This window comes from Lissotriton helveticus, chromosome 3_2 (genome assembly GCF_964261635.1).
Source record: "Lissotriton helveticus chromosome 3_2, aLisHel1.1, whole genome shotgun sequence".
Classification (NCBI taxonomy): domain Eukaryota; kingdom Metazoa; phylum Chordata; class Amphibia; order Caudata; family Salamandridae; genus Lissotriton; species Lissotriton helveticus.
In genome coordinates, this window is record NC_136062.1 from 130,242,426 (window position 1) to 130,270,137 (window position 27,712).

The window sequence follows — 27,712 nt, forward strand, 5'->3', positions numbered from 1 at the left end:
GATATAAGGGGTTGAAACTAGTCTGAAAGAGCTCTGTGTCTGATCTTTGTACATTGCCGATTGCAAATAAACATGGAAGATCAGAAAATCCTAGTTTTGTTTCGATTAATATTGAGGGCTATGATAAAACTTTGATAAAATGTTCAGAATATGATTAAATAATGTTTAAGAAAAAGATTAAAATGATGGAGTGTTGTTGTTCGTGGGTTATCATCCTGGGCCTGACGCACCAATGGGGCACCAGCATTTTGAACTATGTTTACAAGTGTTTGAACAGAGCATGAACCAGGGTTGCAAGCCTAAATATCTGCCTTTGAGCATTGAATTAAATGTTAAATGTTGCCTTTAGGAGTCCATGAAAAGACTGGTGTGCATCTTGCCATATATATAAAAGTGCTTAACGTCTGCCAGGGTTTGCCAGTGCTCAGCACCAGCACTTGTTAAAATCTGCACGCGTTTCTGGCAGCCGCGGGCCGTGGAGGGAGTTACGGTGGGGCAGGGAGGCGGGGAGGGGGAGGGGCAGGGTGGAGGGTGCTAAGAACAGGCATATGGACAGCCGCGGGCCGTGGAGGGAGTTACGGTGGGGCAGGGAGGCGGGGAGGGGGAGGGGCGGGGTGGAGGGTGTTAAAAACGGGCATATGGATCATTGCAGGTAAGTACACAATTTAATTAATAAAACGAAATTCGTAGCGCTCACTGCACTGCAAAAAGCAATGCTGTGCGCGCTACGAATTTCGTTTTATTAATTAAATTGTGTACTTACCTGCAATGATCCATATGCCTGTTCTTAGCACCCTCCACCCTGCCCCTCCCCCTCCCCGCCTCCCTGCCTCACCGTAACTCCCTCCACGGCCCGCGGCTGCATATGGATCATTGCAGGTAAGTACACAATTTAATTAATAAAACGAAATTCGTAGCGCGCACAGCATTGCTTTTTGCCATGCAGTGAGCGCTACGAATTTCGTTTTATTAATTAAATTGTGTACTTACCTGCAATGATCCATATGCCTGTTTTTAACACCCTCCACCCCGCCCCTCCCCCTCCCCGCCTCCCTGCCCCACCGTAACTCCCTCCACGGCCCGCGGCTGGTTTCTGGCAGCACATCACATGGTGGCGCTGCAAATCTTTTTTTTAAAGAACACAAGAGCAGAGTGATTAAAAATCCGATACACCATTAAAATAATTATAATATCAGTGTGCCTATGTCATTCTTATACCTGTAGGTCATTTGGCATAGTCCGATTGTCACATTTGTAGGAGTTAAATGGTTAGTAGATGGCGTTAATACTGGTATTAGGCTGTTTCGGCAGGGCTTGTAGGTGGTGCGGCCTCTTGGATATATCCTGGGCCCTGGCACTTATTTATTTACAAATTAAGCTCTGAGCAATTGCCATTGAGTTTCCAAACGGCTACTCATTTGTCAACGAATAACACATATTCCTACAGCCTCATGTCAACTCCATGTTGAATGGCACATCCAGTTGCAGGGCTTGGGTGAAATTAACTCTGCCAATCAGCTGGTACTTGTGAGGGGAAGAATATATTTTTTCTACCATGTTGTGTTTATTACCCACATGAAATCTGTATCGCCTGTTTCTACAAAACCACTGTCATCAGTACTGTATCCTAAGGATGGAGGGTCACTTTTGCTCTTTATGTAAACTGTAATACTTCTAACGCTGCTGTTGAAAGGAAGGGAAAGCAAGATGTATGCATATGCTTGGATTTATCTTTAGTATGTGGGTAAGAGCTATCCCCAGGCTAATTCTATCTTTCACCTGCACTATAAGAACTTGGGAAAATGTTTAAAAATGCGTGTTTATTTTTCTATGGAAAGAATGTATTTTATACCACGTATTCCACCCATACGACATTTTAATTATCTGCTCTTATCAAATTAATATAATTAGAACTGTATTTAAGGATCGAGAGGCATTTGCACTTTATGGGAAATAGGAAAACCTATAACGCTGCTGCAAAAAAAATGTTTATACCTATATATATATTTCTGAATATGTATGAAAATGTTCGAACAATTATCTGTATCTTGAGTTAGCAGAATTAATTATGCTCTTATAAATTACCATGAGTATACTGTAAGAATGGCTAGTGACATGTAGAATTTGATTGTGCGCAAGATTAATAAAAAAATAATATTAACTATGACAGCCGTGGACAAATTGAGAAAACATTGTACTTCTTCATGAAGGCAGAAATTCTCGGAACGCTGCTGGCGTACCTTAAAACTTGACCATTCCTATCTTCCTTGTTTACATTTACTTTAGGAAGTGTAATAATACAATCATTTGTCAGCCTCAAATATCTGACTGGGCATACTTTCAATCACCTAAATTTTCTGTCTGAAGTTTTGAGAGGCAGGGTAGCAAGATGCGTATGAAGCAGCCACTTCACATAATTACTGTCTGGGATAAGAACCTGTGACTTGCAACTTGCTTAGTACTCACTGCACTCACTATCTTCACTCATAAAGCAAGCAGTCTCATGAGGTGTGGTGCCTGTCACCTGCATATCTCCCAGAAGTCACTGCAGCTCCCAACCCACTGAATGGTATTTTAGTTATGAATCTGTTACTTGTAGATTATGCACAAGCTTCTGCAGCAAGTTCTTTAAAACACTAGCCTCCTAATTGCAGGGTTGATTGTGATGGCTAATTAATCTGTCTCTTGATCCCTCACGCCTCCACCTCTCAGCCTCCTGCATTTTCCCTGCCCCCTTTCCGCCTTCACACCCCCTTCCCGCAGCCAGTCGCCACTTTTTTTTTAAGAGCTTGTTGTTATAGATCACAATCTGAATGCAAACTTTCCTGCAAGTCACTACATATTCCTAATGGAGAATTACAAATTTTCTTGGACCCATTTTGCTTTATAAAAAAACGAGGACCGAGCGGGCGCCGATTGTTTATACTCACCCAATAAATAGACCCCTAAACGTGTTACCTTTGATCCCAGCAGCATCGGGTGGTGGGGTACAAGGGCAGTTTACCCGATTGCATATTCATACAATGGGTGACCGACCTCTATCCAGAAGGTCAATTTCTGTTTACAGTATGTATATGCAATGCAACAGCACATCGCATTCAATAACTTCCTTTAACATTGACTCTGTGAGAATCTCCGCGGCCGACCGAACAACGCCTTCCCCAGTGCCCCCCCCCCCCCCACCCTCCACTCACGATGCACTTGACACACTGCTGACGTCACCTTGCAAGATTATCACACACATTTACATTGTTCTGCAAGACAAGTCGCCTACATGCACCCCACTGAGAGGCCGCACTCGCCCACCCTCCATGTACTGCACGGCAATACTCCTGCACATTGGGGCAGCCTCACAGGAAGGCATCAAGGAGTACGTGAAAGAGTACTCCTGCAGCATTCTTTTATATACTCCTGCTTTACTTCGTGAATTGGCCCCAAACTATCTAAAATGGGAATAAACTTGGGATATTCCAGTCATAGTCATAAACAATTACCACACATACAGAGGCCTGCTGCCTCTTTGGACTTTAACAGATAGCTGGGGATTTCCCGGCTGATTCGCCAAGGCATGGAACGTAGTACAACAAAAAAAAAAGAGTATTGCTGTAGTATTCCTACCTGAACTCCTATCTTTTGTGACTCGGACCCATAGTAGCTGACATTCAGGTGACTCATTTCCGAAGAAAGGTTTTCCCTTAAATATTTTATACATTGTAACCGATGTCTCGGTCAACCTGTGAAATTCCCGTGTTTTAAAGCTGGACACATACGTGCTAAGATGTATTTGCTCAACCAAATAAGTTAACTCGATTTCTGTAGTTCATGGTTTTATTTCATTTATTCTACCTATTATTACCGGCTATAACCCTGAAAGCGTTTTCACTTCTAGTATTAAAAGTATGATTTAAATAAAACGAGGCTTCGCTTATTTAACACTGTGGGAACAGAAACACGTTTGCAAGTCCCACCGACAATAGGAAAGAAACCCGTGAATAACCCAAAAGAGAATAAAACACACGACACATGACAAATGTATCACGACACCCGCTTTTCTAAGCCTTAACCTACAACGTTTGAAAACACGTGCTGGTATTCATCATATCCATCTGCTCCTGTCGTCTCTCTCTCTTTCTTTACACGTGTTGTGTACCCCTCTCTCCTGCAGTCACGCACCTGGCGGGATAAATAGTGCATTTCCTGTGGTTTCGTTCCCCACTGCCATCTGCTACCATCAACAGGGGCCTAAGTATTTTACACGCTGAGTCACGTCTCGTCACATTTGCCAAGCTTGTGCGCTGCGCGGTTACAGACGTGCTGTTTATACATTGTTCTAAAATACGTTTTTTAAAAATCTCTTTTCAGACAAAGAAGGTCACATCTTTCCCAAGCTTTGTTGATGGTGAGTATCTCACGGATTGTCATATCTTTATTTGAGGTGCGGCTAAGATGTCACGTATTATGATCCCTCATGTGCACCAGAATAATATGTAAACTACATAGGTGCTGTGTATCTGGGGACTTTGATATAAATGTATTATCGCTGTTCATTTTAGTTGCAGCAACACCATTATGAGACATACTCGTTTTGTTTAGGTCAGCCAATGCAGCAGATGCATACACGTACATTTCACATTGCAATTTTGACTGGAGAGTATTTTATTTTTTCAAGTCTGCTTTCTTACATAAATCACAGTGAGAAATGTGACCAGAGTAAAACACAAAATAAGGTAAAATGTCCATTTGTGAAGCACATGTCCACCCATGAATATCTTGGTCGCTGTTACTCAATCCAGTGGTACTCATTTGATCAATTTCCGGCTGAGGGAGGGTTCACACCTGTGATGAAAAATGGATCCCTGGCAGAGGAAGGGGTGGTTATCTGGGTGTGTCCAGCATTGGTGTGGAAGTGCTGGAGTCATGCCAGATTGCCAGCATTAGCACTATAAACTATTTCCATTTACATAGATTATATGGAAATTGTTCTGATGCAGATATCCTGAAAATTTGGCAAGTTGCAGACTTCAGGGACCAGCATTTGATTTTGTTTTTAAACTTTGTTTATTGGCCTTTCAATTGTAAATTTTTCAACCTTTGCTTCCATTTCTAGTCATGTATGCTTTTCCAATAACTTTTCACGTACAGTGTGACTACTCAAGACAATTGCATGATGGACAGTGCCAGGCATAATCAGAACCTGAAGAGGATGGTGCAGTTAACCATAACCAACCTCACTTTAATAAATGGTAACACAAGTTTCCAAGCTACTAGTTTCTCCCAACATTTCATGCCGGATAATGCTACTTGGTTTTATAGCAGTTTGATTAATCCCACTGGGCTAATCAAACTTGGACTAGGAAGCGTGAGAGAGACAGTCATCCTGCAGGAAGGGACTTGCAAGTGCTCAACCCAGGGTTCTGGATTATACAATGTATCCAGAAGATATGAAACCATCAGGCGTGTATGCCCTGTACCAGTATGGGCGCAACCAAGCCAATTAAAAAACTCTTAAACTTTTGTCTCTGAGAACTGTGCCACAGACTGTCAAATGAGCCTGCAGGGAGGGGGCTACCAAAGGTCATCTGCTGGGTCCAGGGTTTTACGCGAAACAGGAGAGCCCGCGAGGATAGCCCTCAGACATGTTAACGCAACAATGAGGGATATCCACACATACTTATTATCTCTGGGCCAAGACCCCGAGCGGTCTTCCATCCCTTTATTTAACCACTCGGGCGGGCCCGCCCTCGGGGTGCGTGCGGGCGTGATAGCCATGCGTGAACCGGCCGGGTGGCACCGTCACTACATTTCTCCAATCTTTTAGATACTAGGTTCATTTACATTTGCACTCTGTCTTTCTTCACGCAACACTGCAATGTCTTTGAGTCTCTGGCTGGGGGCCGGGTTCGGCCGAAGACCATACCTCTGTCTCCAGGAGTTCTTCTCCACCCAAGACCCCTCCGTCTGTCTCTCTGACTCGGGGGACACGGTAACGGTATTCTGCTGTTCTTCTTCCGCCCTCGGTTCTTCTCTGTTTTTACGCTATGCAGGCCCTGGGCTGCAGACGGGGGTGTTCATTGGAACCACCCCATCACCTTCCTCTGACTCCTCCACAGTATCCTCCGTTGGCAGTGGCTCACGCACCACTCTTTTGATCCACAAAGTGTTCCCTGTGACTACACGAGTCCCCCGCATGGCCAACACCATGGTGACGTGCACGTTGATGACTTCCCACACCTCCGGCTCATATGGAGTGCAATACTTCCAGCCAGGTTATCAATCCTTCAGAATGATGCTGTCACCAACTCGGATGCTCATCGGCTGTGCTCTGCGATCTTGGCTCGCCTTGACGTTAGTCGCTTTTCGCCGAGCCTGGGCAGCCTCTTGATCCAGCGCTGGGGAACTTCACGAGGGATCAGCAGGGACACTGTCCCTTTGCACCTTTCGAAACATAACTTGGGCCGGTGCACACTGGATGGTGCAGTGTGGTGTCTGACGATAGGCACTTAAGAACTGCTGAAGGCACTGCTCGACATCATTCCCTTTCTCCACTCCGATTCTGAGGGCTCGGTTCATCATAAGAATGAACCGTTCCACCTTGCCATTTGCCTTTGGCCACTGTGGCATGATTTTGTGGTGCCGAATGGCACGGGAGGCCAGGTACTCTTGGTACTCTCTTTCCTGAAATGGTGGGCCATTGTCTGGCTTGATCTCTACGGGCAGTACCATCATAGCAAAGACACCCTCCACGTGTTGACGTGTTGAAACGCTGTTGACCACACTACATCCACCACCGGTAATTTTGAATGGGAGTCGACAAGAACCAGGGTGCTTAGGCCGTCAGGAAACGACCCAAAGTCGAGGCTCTCTTTTGTCCAGGGCTCTCGGCATGGGTCCTCCCATGATGTTGCAAGCATGGCAGGTGCGAATGACCTCCTCGACCATGGCATCCCTGCCTGGAAACCAAACCTTGATTTGCAACTTGGCTTTTGTCTTTGATATCCCTTGATGCCCTTGGTGCTCCAAATGGACCACCTTCTCTTCAAGGCTCCTCAGAATCACGAGGGTGGTACCCGGCAGCACAATTGCAGAAACAGTCTTTCATCCACTGTCAGTGCACTGATTCCGTCGAGGAAATGACGCCAGTTCCTGTTGGCTAACATGATCTTGACCTTGGCGAGACACTCATTGGACTCGGAAGCCTTCCCAATATCTTCTAGGGTGAGGGCAACTGGGCATGCTTTGAGGGAGACCATCCGGACATACTCTTCGGTGACGCCTTCTTCAGACAGTGGCCTGGGTGTACCTGGCGTGCCGGGGTGCTGCGACAGGAAGTCGGCAGGGTTGTTGACCCCCGGATGAAAGATGACATCGAAGTGATAGGCCTGCAATTGAACTGCCCACTTCTCAATTCCGGGAGGAGCCACCCCAGATGTGCCGGCGAAGAGGGGAACAAGTGGCTTGTGGTCCGTGACCACTCGAAATTCGTGTCAATACAAATAGAGGTGGAAATGCTGGCACCCCCACTTGATGGCCAGGACCTCGCACTCTATCTGTGCATAGTGCATCTCCGTTCCGGTCAGTGCTCTGCTGGCAAATGCCGTTGGGACCCACTCCTTGGACTCTGTCTCCTGTATCGACTGCGCCCAGCCCGACGGGGCTTGCATCCACCACCACTTTGGTGTGCAGATGGGGGCAAAAGTACACCAACACCTTGTCGTCGATGAGTGCCTCCTTGATGGCATGAAATGCCAGATCTTCTTTCGTGGACCAGACCCACGGCTGACCAGACTTTGTGAGATTTTGGAGTGGTTCAGAGAGGGACGCCAGATTGGGGATGAATCAGCCACAGTACATGCCTATTCCGAGGAAGCTATGGAGTTCGGTGAGAGATGTAGGCCTCAGGGCAGATCGTATGGCCGCTGCCTTCTTCGTGTCAACACACAAACCATCTCTGGAGAAGTTGTAGCGAAAGAAATCCACCGACTCTTGATAGAACGAGCACTTGGCTCGGTTTAAGGTGAGTCCGCTCTCCGCGATTCTTTGAAGGGTGGCCCTGAGATGCACCTGGTGCTCCTCTAGTGTCTTGGAGAACACAAGGATTTTGTAGCTCAAATTCATTACCCCTTGCAGCCCAGTGAGCGTCTCTCGTATGGCGTTCTGAAAAACCTCCACGGCAGAAGACATTCCGAGCTCCAGCTGGTGGTAGCCGGCATTGAGGTCAAGCTTAGTGAACCACTTGGCGCCGTTGAGGTTGGCCACGGTGTCATCCATGGTGGGTGTGAGATGACGTGTGCTCTTTATGGCCTTGTTTGGCAAGCGCATGTCGACACAGAGTCGAATGGCTCCCGGCTGCTTTGGTTTAGGGGCTATGACCAAAGTCGACACCCACGGGTGGGCCCCGATACCTTTTCCATCATGCCCAACTCCTCCAGCTTCTTCAGCTCTTCCTCCACTTGCAGCTGTAGGTGGAACGGCACCCGACGATGTCTCAGGGCGATAGGCTGGACTGTTGGATCAATGTGCAGCTTGTACGTTTTCCCTTTTAGGCAGCCCAGGCCTTCAAATAGCAAGGGGAAGTCTCTGAGTATCTCCCGGGCATGTAGATCATGCACCTGATTCACAAAGAAGACCAATTCCAGGTCCTCTGCTGTGTGACACCTGAGGAGGGTACCTCGTTTTCCCTCGATGACATGAAATCTTGTGTTGAGATGATAGGCCTCATTGGCAACCTCAACCTCCATGACTCCTCATAAGGGAAGCAGCTTATTTCTCTTGTATCTGTATATTCTATATATTTAAGGGAAGAGCGGCAGGTTTGATGTTAACCTCTCGTATTGGTCACTGTCCATCACGTTCACTGATGCCCTTGTGTCTATGAGGGCACTCATGGGAGAACCAGCCACGGTGATAGTGCACATGGGTGGTGGCCGGTGCTGTGTGCCTTCTCGACCGACAAACGACACAAAGAACACGTCGTCGTCCTCTGCTCCCAGTCCCAACCCCGGCGGGGTGGTGTCCACATGATCCACAGGGTCCCCAAGCGTCAGCTGCCACACCGCTGTTGTTAGTCCACGTGAGCTTGGAGCGCTTGTTCTTCCTCTGCCACCCCTGCAGACCTTCGCAAAGTGTTTGAGCTTGCCGCATTGGGAGCACATTTTCCCCCTCGCAAAGCACCTGCCGGCTGGAGGGTGGACCAAATCACAGTTTCAACATGCGCTTCTTTGAGGCGGTGTCATGGGTCCCCTTGATAGGGCCGGCCGTCTCTGAACCGCATCTACTTTCTCTTCCTTGACCACGGGAGGTCGTGTCACTGCAGGCTGCGGCAGAGGCCGGTTGAGGGCCACCTCCATCTCATCCACACGAGCGTTGGACAGCTCATGGGACCTGGCGAGTACGAGGATCTTGTCCAAACTGATGCCCGGTTGTCGGAGTATCAGGTGGCGCAGCCTTACTGAACGACATCCCTGAATGATTTGCGCCCTGATCTCCTCGCTCTGGTCCGACAACGTGCGGGAACTCGCCAGCTTCCATAGACAAGCGTAGAAACCATCGATGATCTCGGCCTCCCCTTGCCAGACGCAGCTTGAAACGCTCAAAGTCAGGATTTATCTGGGGGTCAAAATGCCTGTTTAGGGCTGCAATCGCCCCGTTGTAGTCGTCACCTGCCCCTATGTTGGGCAAAGTCTCGAATAGCTCATACAGCTCGCCTCCTCTGTAGCACATGAGGAGCGACCTTTTCACCCTCCTATCAGTCTCTCACACGCCCACAAAGTAATCGTCTAAGCGGCCGTTCCAGGATTTCTGCCGTGGCTGTGGAGAGGTTGTAGAGTACGCTGAACGTTGGCAGAGGGGCAGCCTTGGCCTGACCAGGCGGAGGGTGGGCAGGTGGGTCTGCCTGCTGAGGAAGTGGCGGTTGTGCCACAGGGGCACCGCCCCCTCCATTTGCGTCCTGCTGACTCATCTTCGGCCATCAGCGCATGTGCTAAGGGTCCTGGGTGGTGGTGGCATAGTATCCTGTTGTGCGCAGACCGGCATGGGCCACCAACAACACTGCCACTGCTGGGCGTGTGGGGGCACGTAAGCAATGTGTGTGCTTCTTACAGGGATGGCTCCTACTGTAGCGGGCTGTTCCCCTGATGCCAGCGCTGGGCTGGTGTTTCTTTGAGGCCTGACGAGGCAGCCTGTGGAGCGTGGTAGGCCCAGGTCCTGGCAGCTTCGTGATGCAGGAGGGCATGACCTTGCAGGGACCAAAGGGGTCGCAGGAGTGCATGTTTTCCACGTCAGGATTGTCTCACTTCAATTGTCACCCTTCTTGTGGCACAGACTCTCCTTCCAGCTTAGGGGCCAGGTGCGATGGGCACGCACGTGTAGAGATGATGCGCTGCGGGGCCCAACACTGCCGCACGTCGAGATAGGTGCTCGCTTCGCCCGCCGGCTCGACCACTTGACCATGGGTGCACGACCGGGTTCAGACACTACCGGGGTGCCGGCGTGATCCCTCTGTGGCCGGGGCAATCAGCACAACCAGAAGGGACGTGTGCTGAGCAGGGTCGGCTTCATCTTGGGGGCGCTGTTCCAGGAGCCGATGACCGCAGGCAGGCAGCGGTGCAGTGCGGGGTGGGCACCTGCCAAGGATGCAGGCACCGGTGCACCTTCCTCCGATGGACAGTAATGCTGCAAGGGGTGGGCTCCAGCTGGGGCGGAACACGCAGATCCGGCAGAGCGGACCACACACCACCACACTGGGATATCCTGTCACATCAGCCAGTCACGACCATGAGCACTGGGGATGGAAAAGGCAGGTGAGGCACACATGAGGCGTGGGTGGGACCCGCCTCATAGCCAGTGTGGTGTCCAGGCCTAGCTGGACACGTGCTGCGCGAGGATAGGCCTCAGACGTGTTAACGCAGCAATAAGGGACATCCACACATACTTAGTATCACTAGTCCAAGACCCCGAGCGGTCTTCCGCCCCTTTATTGAAACCCTCAGGCGAGCCCACACTCAGGGTGCGTGCGTGCATGCTAGCCATGTGTGAACCGGCCGGCTGGCACAGTCACTACACCATTAAGGTGCAATGAAATGAATGAATGTAATATGATTTTTAAAGAGCAACAGATACCTAAGGAGCACTAAAATCCATCCATCACAAGAATTACAACCACGAAAGAGACTGAGGAATTTTGAAAAAGCCATGTCTTGAGCTGTCCCCGGAAGGAGTTATGAATATCATTTTCCCTTAGAGCAAACAGAAGTGCCTTCCAGAGATAGAGGATGCCATAAAAGAAAAATGCCTGCCACACGGTCTGGTGTATTTTGCCTTTGCTATCCCAGCTAAGCATTTATCTGCTGAGCTGAGGCATTTTGGGGGGATATATATTTTTGAATTTTACAGCCAACATACCTTGTTCACATACCTGGTCCAAGATGTTAGTATGCTTATTATTGGTGCTTTTTAAACTTCACTTTTGATCGCACTTAGCATTGTCCCACTTGGTGTTTAATTTCATGAACAGAGTCATTAAGACCCGACCCTGGTAGCCAGCAGACCGGCCTGGCAGGATATCGAATGCTGCTCATGGTGGTCCCAGATAGTGAGAATGAGGGGCGGTGTAACAATCATGTTCACCCAATGGCACTGTGGCCGACGGACTCTCAGATCAAATGTTTATGTCCAGAAGTTCCCCAACTCTAAACACAGCACAGCAACAGTGAGTTCAATAGGTGGGAGCAACGCTGATTTACAGAGGTGCTCCCACTTAGCCAAACTCTAAATGACACACCCAATTCTTAAACAATGCTTCTATATAATTGCAGAAAAGAGGCAATTTCATAAGTGGTGGTCCCAAATTTAATGGCTACAAATTCTGTAAAGCAAAGCGGATGGCTGACCGGTAGTTATTACATGCCACTGCAAGCTTTAGTTGAGATGATGTATTAGCTGTACAGTAAGATCTCAGGTAACTGTATATCACTTTCAGCAGTTAGAGAATCACCTCATGGTCCTTTGTCTAGTGGAGCTCATCTAATGTGTTATATCTCTCAGATTTAGGGTGGTGTTCCCCCAAACGTTTTGCCTTCTCAATTTTTGCTGATCTAGGGCTCTGTGCACTTTATCACTGCTGACCAGTGCTAAAGTGTGTGTGGTCACTTTCCAAACATGATAACACTGGTTTATACCCAATTGGCACACTTAATTTACTTGTAAGCCCCTAGTAAAGTGGTACTACATGTACCCATGGCCTGCAGCACTGATTGTGCCACCCACATATGCAGTCTTTTAAACATATTTCAGGCCAGGCATTGCACTTTGTGTGTGCAGTTTTAAACTGCCATTTCAACCTGGCAAAATAAACCTTTGGCCATTCCTACACCTTCTTTTCTTAATACATATTTCATCCATAGGGTAGACCCCAAATAGTCCTTAGGGTAGGGTGCAGTGTATTTAAACAGTTGGAGATGTACTTTTAAGTTTTACATGTCCTAGTATAGAAAAAACATTTTTTTAATATATATTTTTATTAAGAGAAAAACAAGAGGAAAAATAACCATATCGGTTATCGTACAACAGAACACATTACAGCAGTGAACGAGCAAATAGATGAAGGAGGTACATATCAATTAAAGGCCTCTGAAACGTCAACACTGCAGGTATATAGTAGGAGCAAAACATTACATTACGCAACCCGAACGGCCAAAGTCTTCAGAGCCAGCCCACCCACAAATCAGGATAATTAAAATCAAATACTTGACACCCGAATATGAGAAACAGAGCAACTCAGGATAATACGCCACATCTCTTGTAAAAAAGGAAAAAGGGAAAGAAGAAAAGGCCATAGAAACAAAATAAAGGAAAAACAAAACCCCCCATCCCTCCACCCTGCACCCCTGCAGATGGCTACGGCCTAACCCCACTAGCAGCGTGCCTGTCGCCCAATAAACTAAGCCCTAAAGGTAGGGAAAAAGTGGAGGAGGAAATGTTATACAGGCTCCCGGTCTCCTCTTCCCCCCGTCAGAAGCAAACGACCCCTACCTTCATACAAAACAGTTTAGAAAAAAATAAGTAAACAAACAGATACGGGAAGTTATAAAAACCCCGCCCAACTCCCGGAGCAATAGAGGCAGCAAGTCCCGTATCAAATGAAGTCATTGTGTCGAACCCAAACAGTCAAACTCATCCCTGGCCCTTCCGATCCATCGTACGAACACCATCCGGTAGAACCACCATATTAGCAAGAGAGTCAAAACGTTTTAATAAATTGAGACCAATACAGCCAGAGAGGGTCAAAAATGTTAAGTCTCGAAGTCCACCAACCATACGGAAGTCAATCCAAAAAGTACTGAAGGAAGTATCCAGGAGTAAAAGAACCAATGGGTCCATCATGGGCGATGGCACTGTTGATTGTGCTAAATGTTCAGAAGATCCAATCTCGTACAATTTTGCTTGTGTGTCGCCAAATGGCACCAGTTCTAGTTTCTGTTCAGGGTCCTCCTTTCGGGTTAAACCAAGCTTCGCGGGAAACACTGTTTGTTTCAGGTCTGGCAAAGGGCCGGAGTTTGGTCTCGAACACACAGTCTCAATCGTTACGGCCAGTTTGTGGAAAATGGCCTCCATTTGCGAATGAAGAGCCCCGATGGCGGCCATTACGGTCCTCAGCGACGGCACACACTCCGTCCGATCCATCTCCACTCGCCCGATGACAAAGCAGATCTTTAACCCCGGAGGCCGGCTACTCCAGGTAAACGGGCAGGAGCGGGGCGGGTGGAAACAACGGGCGACCTGTTGATTTAGTGACCTTTACACCCCCTCCGCGAGCGAGGATCCCACCCGTAGACCCCGGGAGAGGCAGCAGGGTCCCCGGGACCTGGACCCCCACCCGCAGCCGCTGACACTTCTAGTCGCCGTCCTTTCAATATCAACCAGAACCCAGGACCACCATCAGGATTGACCAGGATAAACTTCACTTCGGTAAGACCGGACTCCGCCTAGATCCCGCGTCCGATGTTATTCAACTGAAACCCGGCTGGGTCAGTACTCGAGGCCCCGGCTCACACACTGGGGTAGGCCGAAAATGAAAGACGGTGTAACTTCGTCAATCGAGTCGATAAAAACTCTGGGATTGCACCCCTAGACTCAGCAACGATTCAGACACACGGGAGTTGGGTGCGAGTTCAGGATTAATTGCAGGATATATCCGCAGACGATGGAGGTCTACGGAGCCGGGAGCTTATGCGGCCATCTTGGTTGCTAGCGTACCTCCTCCTCCAGAAAAACATTTAAATAGTTTTTTTCCTAGTGCAAGACCTACCTCTCCCATAGGATTACATTGGGTTACCTTTTTGGTAACTTTCAATTGGGAGCAGGTAGAGTTATCGAGTTTGGTCTTTAAATAATTGTAATTTATAAACCTTTTTAATGGTAAAGTAAAATTTTAAGTCACAATTCTGAAAAGGCCACTTTTGGAAACTTGACATGTTCTTGTCGCAAGTATTTGGTGCCGGCAGAACAGCATCCTGGATCATATGACTAGTAGTAGCTGACAGTAAGTCGTTATATATTACTCCCAGACAGTGAGACTTAGGGGGGTTAGCTGTTGGCAGGATGGACCATCTCTGATTCGATGGGGGGAGGAGTTGTCACCTACAACACTTACCACTCACAGAGGCTCTCCCTCAGCACACTCACAAAGGGTTTCACACTAGTTGTTTGTGCCCCCAGACAACCAGGACCCAGAGCAAAGAGGCAGGAAATTCCAACCACCTCTGAGGGTGGAAACCTCCAGAACCATCTCCTACTTTAAAGCTGGTACCAAGTATAAATATTGGACCCTCAGTCTTCAGTACACCTCTTGATCTATGGACAACTCGAAAGGACTGCTGTGATGCTCTGCTGCAAGGAGGACAAGGACATTGCTGCCCTGATACTATGCTGTTCCTATGCCTTAGTGTAAAGAACTGGACCTCATCTTGATCCTAGGATTACCAGAGTGACGACAAGGGCTAGTTGGCTGGTCTACGGATCAGAGGTTCAGGGATAGAAAAAGCTCCAACCTCTTTGAACTCATCACCTTGACTCTGTCTGCTGGAGTCTTGTCCCCTAAGTGCCCCCCCCCCCATGGATGTGACCCTGAAGGCGCTCTGCCAGACCAGCTGTGAGCTCTTGGGCAACACATCCCCTCACTGCTTCACATCAGAACCAACACTGGGTGATGCATTTTAAGGCTGGACACCACACCTCAGCCCGCAGCTCATCGGAACTGCCGCTGCATGATAGATACCCATCGCAAGCTCCGTCGACGGCATCTTTGATGATGCAGGACCTTGCATTGCAAGCCTCGTCAATGGCTTCATCAGATCTGCTGTGTGACACTTTCTCATCGTAGGATTTTGCAACGCTTTTCAACCAGGATTTAGGGTACCTTTTTAGTGAGCCTAACTTGGTACCTGTATCTGGCACATTCTCCATCATGGTCAGCCTGAACTTGTGATTTTGTCCCGGTCCGGCACGAGTAGATAACCACAGTTGGCTCTTTGTGCTTTTAAGCACTATTTGTACTTACATCTTTATGATTGCATAGCTTCGGTTTTACTAATTGCATTTTTGTCATTTTGTTCTCAATTCATGTTTTGAATTTTACTCCTGAATGCTTTTGTGCCAAGCTACCAGAGGGTTAAGTACAGGTTAATTTGGGGTTGTTTGTGACTTAACCCTGACAGGAATTGTTGTTGTTGATTGAGTAGGGTGTCATCCCACCTCAGCCAGTAACTCAATTTCTGATGGTGGTCATGGCGAAATGCTAATTGTTCTGTCCACTATTTCAATTTCAATTTCAATTTCAAAAAGCTTTTATTCGATTTGTACATACAAATCATACAAGCAAAAATACATAATTAAAATATTAAAATTCACCATATAAACTCTCCTAAAGAGGCGAAAAAAGGCTAAAGTGCAGCAAATGGTAGGTGGTCATATCTCTTTGGGTCTACATGTTATTATAAAATACAAAACATTCTTACATAAACGGGTTGAGGATCAGTAGGAGTTACTCAATAGGCTTTTCCTGGGAGCTGTACATAAAAATTACTAAGTAATCATACAATACTGTGGATATCTACAAATATATAAAAATACCTTAATTACAGAAATTGATATGATTTAAAATTGAAGGCATATATATACAGACAGGAATGATAACGGTAATTGCATCATGAAACAATTCCTGGCAGCTGTATAACGTAAGTACAGACAGGTATATAAAAACATTATTGTAGTACAATACTTTTCCTGGCAGCTGTACATTTTAAAATAAAAGTAGCCAACAAGAAGCAAATCTCCTCATTCTCTAGTGAAGATAAAAATATCAATGCTGTTTGTGTTGTACGAATATTATATTTGATAAAAATTGGCTTAAGGTATTTTAACCTAAGAAACTGAAAAAATTTACAAAAAAGTAAAAAATGGCAACTACTCTGCCGAGAGATACTGTCACACGGACAGGGTATGTCTGAACTGGTTTTTGTGTTTGGAAAAGCAACCAAGTGGTGAACAATACCCAATCTGACCCGTGTTAAAACAAACTGATGAGATGGACGGGTCACAAATACAAGATAGGGTTGGAGTCCCGAAGTTAGATTTAAATCTTTATAGAATTTCACAGTAACAAGATTGCCAACGGTTTTATCTCGCTCAGCCTTACGGAAGTTTAGAAACGTTGTCTTGATTTCTTTTTTTGAAATAGAAACAACATTTTCAGGCTCACGGAACACATCAATGTTAAAAAGAAGGAGATACCAGCGGTGAATGTATCTTAACCACAATATACGTGAAGAATGGTCCAAACCTATACAATCAAGGATAATATCCTGAGTGAATCGAGTCTCTGGCTTAGCCCAAATAGAACGCCACAATAAGAGTGGCCGGACTGCTGCTAAGTCAGAAATATACTCGATCCCGATTTCTTCATGAATCAACTGGATGGAGGCAGAAGAGGGAACACATAACAACCTCCTTAAAAACTTATTTTCCTCCTTCAGCAGGGAAATACCCTCGCAGTGTCCCCACACCCCTGCCCCATACAGAGCAGAGGAGACACAACATACATTGTATATGTTCATCATATCTAAAATACTTCGTGAGCCGAGTTTTGAGGCAAAACGAAAGATACTACTAGTAGACCGTAGCATTTTTGTTCTAACAGCATCAAATTCCGCATTCCAGGACCCACTGTTGTTGTATGTTATTCCCAGATAACAAAAGGACTTAACAGAAGTCAACTTTTCCTTATCTAGAAAAAAAGTATGCTTGACCTGCTTAGCTGCCTGACCACAGGACATTACATATGTCTTGGTTTTATTCACACGTAGCCGCCTAACTTGGATAAACTGCATAAAATTATCAATTAGGCGCTGGAGGCCCATCTGTGTTCGAGATAAAAGAACAGCGTCATCCGCATAAAGTAACAGCGGAACAGGTTTACCGCCAATCAGGGGGGCATCTGCTGGGATGTCGGCCAAGGAACGGTCGACACCGTTGATAAAAAGGGAAAATAAAAGCGGAGCCAAGACACATCCCTGGCGTATGCCCCGGGACACTTTAAAAAACGGGGTACATTCGCCAAGGGTGCCAAAGCGGACTTTACATGAAAGTTTTTCGTAGAGTCTAGCTAAGAAATGAACTATTTCCCTTGGGGCCCCTGCATCAAGCAAAACCTCCCAAAGAATGTTGTGGTTAACCAAATCAAAAGCGCTGCTCAAATCAGCAAAACATAAAAAGAGGTTGCCATTTTTAGCCACAGTATATTTTTTGATTAAAAGGTCCAAATTCACGCATTGGTCCAAAGTGCCCAGGCCTTTCCGAAAGCCATATTGGACTCTAGTTAAGATATTAAAATCATTTGCCCAGTCTTCCAGCCTCTTCAACAAAATCCTACTCATCACCTTTACAGAGGCGTCTAATAATGAGATTGGACGATAATTAGAGGCCTCTGATTTATCACCTTTCTTGTGTAAAGGGATAATGGTCGATTGGCCCCAAGTAGATGGAAATTCACTTTCAGCCGCACAGTTAAAAATCCTCACCAAGATGGGAGCCCATAAAGTCATTTCATCTTTATATAGATCCAACGGGACCCCGTCGGGGCCGGGGGCCTTGCCTCCTTTACTTAAAGAAATTGCTTCATGGCATTCATCTAGTGTTATACCCATCGAGAGGGGCAACCATGGGGTTATATCTGGTGATGGTAACTCAGAAGTAGAACCTTCTGGATTGAAAATTTTGGAAAAATGACTGACCCAATCGCTACATGCCACATAAGAGGTTAATTCTGGGACATTTTCTTTATTGAGAAACGGGCTATTAATTGTTTCCCAATACAGCTTACTGTTTTTAGTCTCAGCAGCCTCCTTCAACTTATCCCACGCCTCAGTCTGTAATACCCTTTTCCTTATATTAATTGCTGTTTTATATCTAGCCCTAAAGTAGTGTATGTCCGTCTTGACACGTGGTTTGGAGCCCAAAGCATTCTTTAATTCGCGGAGGGCAGCTATACAGGTCTTGTCAAACCACCCCTGCTTTGGACCTCTATTGGCTGACGGAGTCTTAGTAAAAATACCATCGATGATACTATTCATAGATACAAAGTAATCTATTAAGCAACCAGAATCACAATCATCATCCAAACAATAGCTAATTTGATTCTTACATTGAGTAAGAACCTCCTTCTGCTTGACTTTAGAATTTAAACCAGTCCATTTAACCCTTAGGCCCTTTGGTCTAATAGGCACTATATCGGTTGTACATTTACCAGCAGAAACTAATGAGGTACCATGCCCCAAAAGAGTAACACGCAGACTGTTATGATCACTGAGACTTTCTTCATTAACATACAAATCAGTATAGTCTCCGCTGCTAGACAACAAAATGTGATCTATAAATGATCCTGCATCTCTGCCTGTAAATGTGGGGCATGGTATTGCCCGGTTGTTAGTATTGCAGTTTAACAGGGTCATGTCTAGCGTGACTAGCATATTGTTTAGTGTGAGACCATAACTGCAGTGTTGAAAATGGGTAGAATCTTCCCTCGCCCCCAGACCTCCCCAATGACTACTCGTTGCTGCGCCGAATCCACAGATGTTCCCGTTCGACAGATGGCAGGGCTGCAAGTTAAAATCACCGGCCCAAACCACCTCAGCCTTTCTTTTCGAGGTACCGAGGGCCTTGATAATTTCCCTTTCTAGGGGCAGCAATATGTCCCCTCTAGTAGCATCAAAGATATTATTGTAGAAATTTACAATGACTAAATCAATATTCTTCTTACACTCCACCCTTATAACTTGACTGTGTGTCCCCACGGTTGTACTGTATTTGACCGTACAGTCACACAGCTTGGTTGATAAAAGCAACAAAAGCCCCCCCTTGGCCCTGCCCGAGCTAGATTTAGTTGCTCGAAGACAGTAGGATACATACCCCTCGATATTAATGGGGTCCGGACACCAAGTTTCCTGCAATAAAATTAGGTCAAATCCCTTCCCTAGAAAGCTGGTCCAGAAGGGTGTTCCTAATTTGCCGGTAAGGCCAGCAATGTTCCAGGAAACAAGAGTGAGTCCTGCTGGTTTACCAGAGTCATCAATAACAGACGACTCTGGCTGAATTGCTGATGAAAATAAGGCAGGACCATCTTCACGCAAGATGGTAACTGGGCTTAAGCTAGGGCTAACAGTAGCTATACCCCTTTTCCTTATATGTAGGGGAACTGTTAGGGGAGGTGTTGGGGATGTCACTGTTAAAGATACAGGAAGTGCAGCTAAAGGCGTGACAGGACACACCTTATCAAGATAGGGCATAGTAATGTTTGAATCCAGAGCTTTAGGAGGACTGAGTCAATCTACCTCATCTAACACGGCATATCTATTTGGATGGGCGTGTGAGGACAGGGGATCTTGGGAGTGGGGCACGTCCTGCCTTGGTTGTTGCCACAGGTGATTATCTAATTGTGGTGGCTGAAAGAATTGCTGCCACTGGTGAGCAGACTGAGGTGGGGGTGGTAGAGAATGAAAAGGATATTGCCAGTGAGGTTTAACTTGATGCATAGGATAAAGTGAAGCATATGATGGCTGCTGCTGAAAATTAGCATAATGTGGAAGCAAAGAAGGCGGATAAGGTGGTTGTGGCCAAGGTTTGGCAACTTGTTGTGGAGGGTACCCAAGTCCTCTGTTACTTTGAAAAGTAGAACAGGGAGGGTTCGACCTTGAAGACATTGGTAAAAAATAAGACAGAGGAAGTGGGTTAATTTGAGTCGCAGGACCACTATTGGGAGCATTACAAATATAGCTTGCTGCCCCTACATCCCTAAAATTAACTGTGATTACGTCCCCTACTATTGTTTTCTTGCTTCTGCCCACCCAATCCCCTCTACGCACGGTTAGAATTTCACCATTCATGCTATTCGGTAGGGGTTTATGTAGATGGAGCCATTGAGCACATTTATTTCTAAGCTCAGTGAACGTTTCTTTAGCTCCCTCCTTCAATGGGGGGACTGCTGTCAACACGACAACAAAAGGGGAAACCTCTGGTGGTAAATTAATGGATCTAAAACGTGCCTGCTTTGGCTTAGGCCCTTCAGGTTTGTTCGTAGAAAGAGATGCAGAGGATGGATTAGATTTCCCTGCAACATCTTTTACTTGAATGGTGGTGGTGGTATTATTATCAACAACTTGGTGTTGGTTAGTCAGAACAGGAGCCCTCTCCTTCGAGATGGGGATAGTTGTAGATTGGACGGAGTTGTTCCCTGTTTGCGACACAAGGGATATAACTGGGTTCCCTGGTACTATGATAGCTTGACCATTGTTTGATACATCTATAGGGAGCGGGATGCTTGATAGACATTTAGGGACTGATTCTGTAATCCCTTGTGACTGATCAGGCCCTGGTCCCTGCTTTTTGTGTGGCCATTTAGAGTGTATTAAAGATGTAAGCCTGTCCACTTTAGAAATTAGAGGCTTAATTTGTGCTGCTAAAGTGGCTTCGAGGTCTAACTTTAAGTCTGTTACCATATTTTGCACCCAGCAAGGAATACCTGATGTCATTTGCGGTGTAGGGGAAATCAAATTGTGATTCCTTACTGGTGCTTTTACTTTATTTTTACCCTTTGATGTAGCCTTTAGAAGTTTAGGAACCCTTCCCCAGGGAACTTTGGGCGCAGGAACTGTTTCCGCAGCATTAATCCCGCTCAGACTAGGCACCGCTTTGTCAGGTGACTGACAGGTTTCTAGATCTGGTGTGACCTCCAGATCTTCAAAAGACGGGTCTAAGTCTGATAGGGCAACCGATAGATCAACAGTATTTGGTACAATCGGAGCACTATTAGTAGGCATGGTTGTGGGTAGGGAACAATTATTCAAAGTATGCAAAGCAGGTGATTTTACATTTGCCAGGGGACCCAAGGATGAACGCCTAGCGTTTGCAAGGTCCATAGAGACTCTCTTTTCCAGTAAAACAATACTCTGGTCAATAGTCTCATGTACACGTGAAATAAAAAGATCAATGGGTCCAGTCACCTGTGCTACCGCCGTAGCTTTTTTCGCGCAACTTCTGGTTCTGTTGCGTATGGTCGACATCTTAGGCTTTATGGTTATCAGGGGCGAAGGAGCAGGGGTACAGGGCCAGGGCCGTCCTTTGCCGTCCTTGAACGGCCTTAAACGGCCCGCTCTTTGCCCGGTCTTCGCCCCGGCCTTTGCCCCGCGCGCGTCCCGCGTGCGCGTTGCTGCTGCAGAATATATAGGAAGGTCCGATGGAGGGGCGGGAAGAGGACCAGCTGCGGCCAATCAGCGCCGCGCTGCACGCTGGTCCTCGCAGTCCCGCCTCACGCCTTCAGGTGCAGATACGGCTCAGCAAAGCCGCGTTGGTGCTCCTGTGCACTCGGGGGGGTCCAACAGCCAGAAACTGCCAAAGTTCCTTAGCCTGCGAGCGGCGCCCGCGGAGCGGGGGCCGCGAGGCGTGGGTTCAGGCAAACAGGGAAAGAAGAAACGAAGGGAGCTGCACTCGCTGCACTTCAGCACAAGGATGAATCCCAGGCGGCTCACTCGCGGTGATGATTTTGACCGGTGGAGGGGCGGGAAGAGGACCAGCTGCGGCCAATCAGCGCCGCGCTGCACGCTGGTCCTCGCAGTCCCGCCTCACGCCTTCAGGTGCAGATACGGCTCAGCAAAGCCGCGTTGGTGCTCCTGTGCACTCGGGGGGGTCCAACAGCCAGAAACTGCCAAAGTTCCTTAGCCTGCGAGCGGCGCCCGCGGAGCGGGGGCCGCGAGGCGTGGGTTCAGGCAAACAGGGAAAGAAGAAACGAAGGGAGCTGCACTCGCTGCACTTCAGCACAAGGATGAATCCCAGGCGGCTCACTCGCGGTGATGATTTTGACCGGTGGAGGGGCGGGAAGAGGACCAGCTGCGGCCAATCAGCGCCGCGCTGCACGCTGGTCCTCGCAGTCCCGCCTCACGCCTTCAGGTGCAGATACGGCTCAGCAAAGCCGCGTTGGTGCTCCTGTGCACTCGGGGGGGGTCCAACAGCCAGAAACTGCCAAAGTTCCTTAGCCTGCGAGCGGCGCCCGCGGAGCGGGGGCCGCGAGGCGTGGGTTCAGGCAAACAGGGAAAGAAGAAACGAAGGGAGCTGCACTCGCTGCACTTCAGCACAAGGATGAATCCCCTACACTAAACTGTGACCAGATGTACTGGCAGTTGGTTGGATTATACTGCTTTTCTTTATCACAGCTGAAGTTTGGAAGTAGCTCATTAAATATTGCAAGTCAGATTTGAGTCATGATTTAAGGAAGCTAGGAGGGACATGTGAAAAGCAACCATAAGTGGCTTGTTCACAAGACCATATACCTGTATAACTTATAATTGTGATATTCCGACTGATATCAGTTGGTTATGAATTACATCAAATGTAAACCTGCACTGTCCTGTGTTGATCAAAGTGAACAGAGCTAAGGCCATCTTAAATGTGTATAACAAGGCTGAAGTTCTGAAGTTCCAGATAATGGCATACGCTTGGGTTTTGCATCCTGAAAGAAACTGGGTTATTTGTTGTGCAGGATGGGAGGCCTGCGCAAGTAATAGGTCTATGATTTCTTCTTACTGGGAACCAAGCACCCTATTGTAGCACTCAACTCTCTCAGGGTAGCAAAGCAGAGTAGTATAAGGCATACTGGGGGATGTGGTGTGGGCTAGTAATCACAATTGGCACCCAATATTAACCCTTAGTGAATGATTTTCCAGTCAGTGCTTTTTCTTTAAAAAAGGAAAATTACATTTATTACACACATTACTAAATACTATGCTTTAACATCTGAATATATTATAAGGCAGTTAGAAATACTCTAAATGACATTCTGGAATCACATTTGACCCCTAAAGTGTCATGACTACGAAAATAACACTATCCTCCACATATACCAGATAAAACACAGCAATATAGGGGATATTGCGTTAAATAAAACTGGCCTATTGGCTATGTCAAAGGTTCACCGCATTAAAAGTCAAATAATCCACATGTTAAAACCACCATTATTTCACTGTAATCAATTACCATATGTAAATGCAATCATGAATGTTAATAAAGCATTTCAACATTGAAGAAGAATAACTGTCACCAATATTGTAATAAAGCTTTAAAATGAACATAACAGGTGTATGTTTCTTTTTTTATATACATTCAGACCACATAAAATGCAACAATGGAATCAACCTCTAGTGGGTACTGCACTCCCAGCTAAAGAGCAAAGGCTCCAACCTTTGGAGTGCTTTGAATTCATAATGAAAACCCTGAGAGATCGTCCTTTCATTGACCCTATCAACTTATGGTCACTTTTTAAAAGTTACTTCAGTGTATCTGATGTAACTTCTACAGCAACCCACAACACTCCTTACAATTTGTTGGCATTATGGGTCTCTCCCTTGTGGAGCAGTGAATATTTGATGAGCAGCTCTCCAGGTGTTCGGGGGAGTCGCTTTCTTTACCGGCGCACGACCTTTCAGCATGTGCCTTTACCCTTTATTTTTTTTCTTTAATGGGGGTGCCTGGGTTGTTTCTTGGTGAAGATATTACATGTTCACCACTTCTTGGGGCTTTGAATTTAAATGATTGTTCTGCCAAATGTTTAGGTAAAACTATGTTAGCAGACATTTACGTAGCTCTCTATGCTCTGTTGTTGATTAGGCCACTTCATGGTGGAGTACAGTGGGTAGAAAAGAAAAATTAGATGTTGATGGATTAACGGTTTTTAGAGCCTTTTTCCTAAATTGAGCCAAATACAAAAGAGCTGTAAACCCCTATTTGCCCGTTTTATCGCTACTGTTACAATCCATTTTGCAGGGCAACTGCATATAAATGGTCTATTCACTGACAGCCAAGCAAGACTAATTTGCACAGGGCTGCACCCAGCTCCATCACATGAGCTTCAATTGGCACAGCACAAGCTATCAGTGCATCTGCTAATATATTATTACAGAAGAGGCACAAGCTCCTATACGGGATACAAATGCATTTTTCTGGCTTACAGGATGTGTTGCAATTGGGTTCAGCCCACTTATTAAGCCCCATTTTTTTTTCATTTTTTGATCACCCAGTTTTGGACTATTTGCTGTGGGTGAATCCAACTACCAGTGTCTCACCCACAGTGATCACATAGTAAATGGACTGCACATGCTGATCACCAGTGTCAACCTTTTTAGAACTGGTAGCCAGGTGCAGAGGGGACTCTGCAAATTCAGATGTTGAACTGAGCTCAGAACTATAATATTAGTGGGGACTCATGGGTAAAAGTAATATGGTTTACTGTTTTGTTTGCAGTGACTCTGTATTATACATATGAGGGAAGTCTGCCTTAGAGTGTAGTTTTGCTTCCCTTAGGTCTACAAAATTCCATGAGGTATGAAACTGGGGCGAAACGTGTGCTTGTAGCAGTCCGATGACCACTTGCAAATCCTCAGCACCGCCGTCCAAGAGAGCCCAATTGCAGCCACTGCAGTGGCTTCCCCAATCCTGAAGGAGTGAGACCCAAACTCCGAAAGGTCATATCCCGGCACCCGTAAGCCCTGTCAAGGATTCTGCAAAGTGAGTACCTAGTTAGAAGGGTCCCATCAGCATGGACAAGCAAGGAGCCCTCCTACATCTGAATGCAGCCGCCCAAGAACACCTCCAGATTCTCAGCTGGGCAGCATGAGTTTCCAAGGCCCTCCGCAGCACGATGTGGTTGCCCTTCCCAGCCTTGGGATGTTAATCACCAGGGGCCCGTACCCATCTAACCACTGAACGTCTTCAAGTTGCAAGCCCCCACTCAAGTCCCTCTTGCTCTTAGCTACCAACCAGCACACCATACCATAAAAGGTGAGAGTAAATGTTGCCTTAAATAAATGGACCTCTTCCAGGGACCTACAGACAGCCCCAGGGACCCCAGAATCGCCACTAATTTGCCCACATCAGGGAGTCGCCGTGCATCTGATTTAGAGCCTTCCAGGTGCCCCCATCCCTTCAAGACACTCTGAACCAAGAAGAACCTGGTCCCGGCAGTGAACCCCAGCATTTTATGAAGAATGAAATTGCAGCTATGTGACGCCTGGCGGAATCCACCTGTCTGCCCCGAGAAGTTGTAGTAAGTACAAAACGCCCCCTAATAAGCATGCCTGGTCCTGGGAGCTGAGCTGGCTGCCATGAGGTCCAGTAAGCTGGGGTACCAAGCTGCCACAGATGATCCAGGAAGGGCATAGGTGAGTTCACTGCTCCTAGGTGATGGATGTAACCTGTTGCCATCATTTTGAAACAAGACAATGTGTCAGCTGCGTAGCTTAAGAAGCCTGATACATGTTTGGCTCTAAACAACACAATCAGTTTCAGGCATGACAAAACAATTTCCTTTAATCATCTTGCACTTTGTTGATTGCTGATTAATGCACTCCACCACAGTCATAGTATCAGCCAAGAACACAACTGATTAATTGTGGAAATGGTCTGGCGAAATAGAGAATGCTACTAAAATAGGGAACAAATCAAGGAAGCCTATATTGCTAACCAGCCCCGACTCCACCCACTACCATGGAGACTAATTTTGCTCTTCCCCTGAGGCGGAAAGCCGGGGGCGCTTCTCCCTTTCTATACTTGCGCTTTGCACTTTGTTGGGTCGCCTGATTTTAAAAAGTGTAAATATTTTATGTGTTTCTATTTTAATTCCACATTGGTGCATTTACCTTGAAGGCGAGATTTACATCGCCGGAGGGTCCCTGCACGTCTCTCCCCACCGGATCAGCCGATATTGTCGCTGACGCCGGCACAGAGAGGGACAGCCGCCATCTTGGGACAGGCAGGGGAGCGGTCCAGTTCTGGCCGCCTCCCGCCCTCCCTTGTTTACTTAAGGCGCGCTTGTGGAGCGGTCAGCCAGACTAATTTTGCTCTTCCCCTGAGGCGGAAAGCCGGGAGCGCTTCTCCCTTTCTATACTTGCGCTTTGCACTTTGTTGGGTCGCCTGATTTTAAAAAGTGTAAATATTTTATGTGTTTCTATTTTAATTCCACATTGGTGCATTTACCTTGAAGGCGAGATTTACATCGCCGGAGGGTCCCTGCACGTCTCTCCCCACCGGATCAGCCGATATTGTCGCTGACGCCGGCACAGAGAGGGACAGCCGCCATCTTGGGACAGGCAGGGGAGCGGTCCAGTTCTGGCCGCCTCCCGCCCTCCCTTGTTTACTTAAGGCGCGCTTGTGGAGCGGTCAGCCAGACTAATTTTGCTCTTCCCCTGAGGCGGAAAGCCGGGGGCGCTTCTCCCTTTCTATACTTGCGCTTTGCACTTTGTTGGGTCGCCTGATTTTAAAAAGTGTAAATATTTTATGTGTTTCTATTTTAATTCCACATTGGTGCATTTACCTTGAAGGCGAGATTTACATCGCCGGAGGGTCCCTGCACGTCTCTCCCCACCGGATCAGCCGATATTGTCGCTGACGCCGGCACAGAGAGGGACAGCCGCCATCTTGGGACAGGCAGGGGAGCGGTCCAGTTCTGGCCGCCTCCCGCCCTCCCTTGTTTACTTAAGGCTCGCTTGTGGAGCGGTCAGCCAGACTAATTTTGCTCTTCCCCTGAGGCGGAAAGCCGGGGGCGCTTCTCCCTTTCTATACTTGCGCTTTGCACTTTGTTGGGTCGCCTGATTTTAAAAAGTGTAAATATTTTATGTTTCTATTTTAATTCCACATTGGTGCATTTACCTTGAAGGCGAGATTTACATCGCCGGAGGGTCCCTGCACGTCTCTCCCCACCGGATCAGCCGATATTGTCGCTGACGCCGGCACAGAGAGGGACAGCCGCCATCTTGGGACAGGCAGGGGAGCGGTCCAGTTCTGGCCGCCTCCCACCCTCCTCATGTATATAAACAATGGTACTTCCCGTCCGCGCAGCGGACGGGCGCAGCGGGCGCGCCGAAGGCGCGCCTAAGGCAAGCCCGTCTGCGCCCGTCCGCGCCTGGCCCGTGCCTAGTGCCGGTCCCCCTGCCCGTTCCGTAGGGGCTTCTAACATTATTTGGTCCAAAATAGCACTACTACAACTGCGCCCTAGGGCATGTTCCCTGATTCCCTTATGCTGCCCCAGCCAATTAGAGGATTCCTCGTTTAAATGCCCACTATGTGCTTTTAGTCTGCAACCAGCTAGGAAACGTTTTACCCAAAACGGTAATATAAG

General features: G+C 47.2%; 1 protein-coding gene across 3 annotated transcripts in view; it reads left to right on the top strand.

Moving 5' to 3' along the window:
* APBA2 (amyloid beta precursor protein binding family A member 2) overlaps positions 1-27,712 on the top strand; it is a 1,100,835-nt gene that overhangs the window by 616,702 nt on the left and 456,421 nt on the right. For all 3 annotated transcript variants that reach the window (XM_078684922.1, XM_078684924.1, XM_078684923.1), the window contains exon 6: positions 4,363-4,399. In XM_078684922.1, the coding sequence (XP_078541048.1) occupies positions 4,363-4,399 (37 nt within the window). The remainder of the gene's footprint in view (positions 1-4,362; positions 4,400-27,712) is intronic.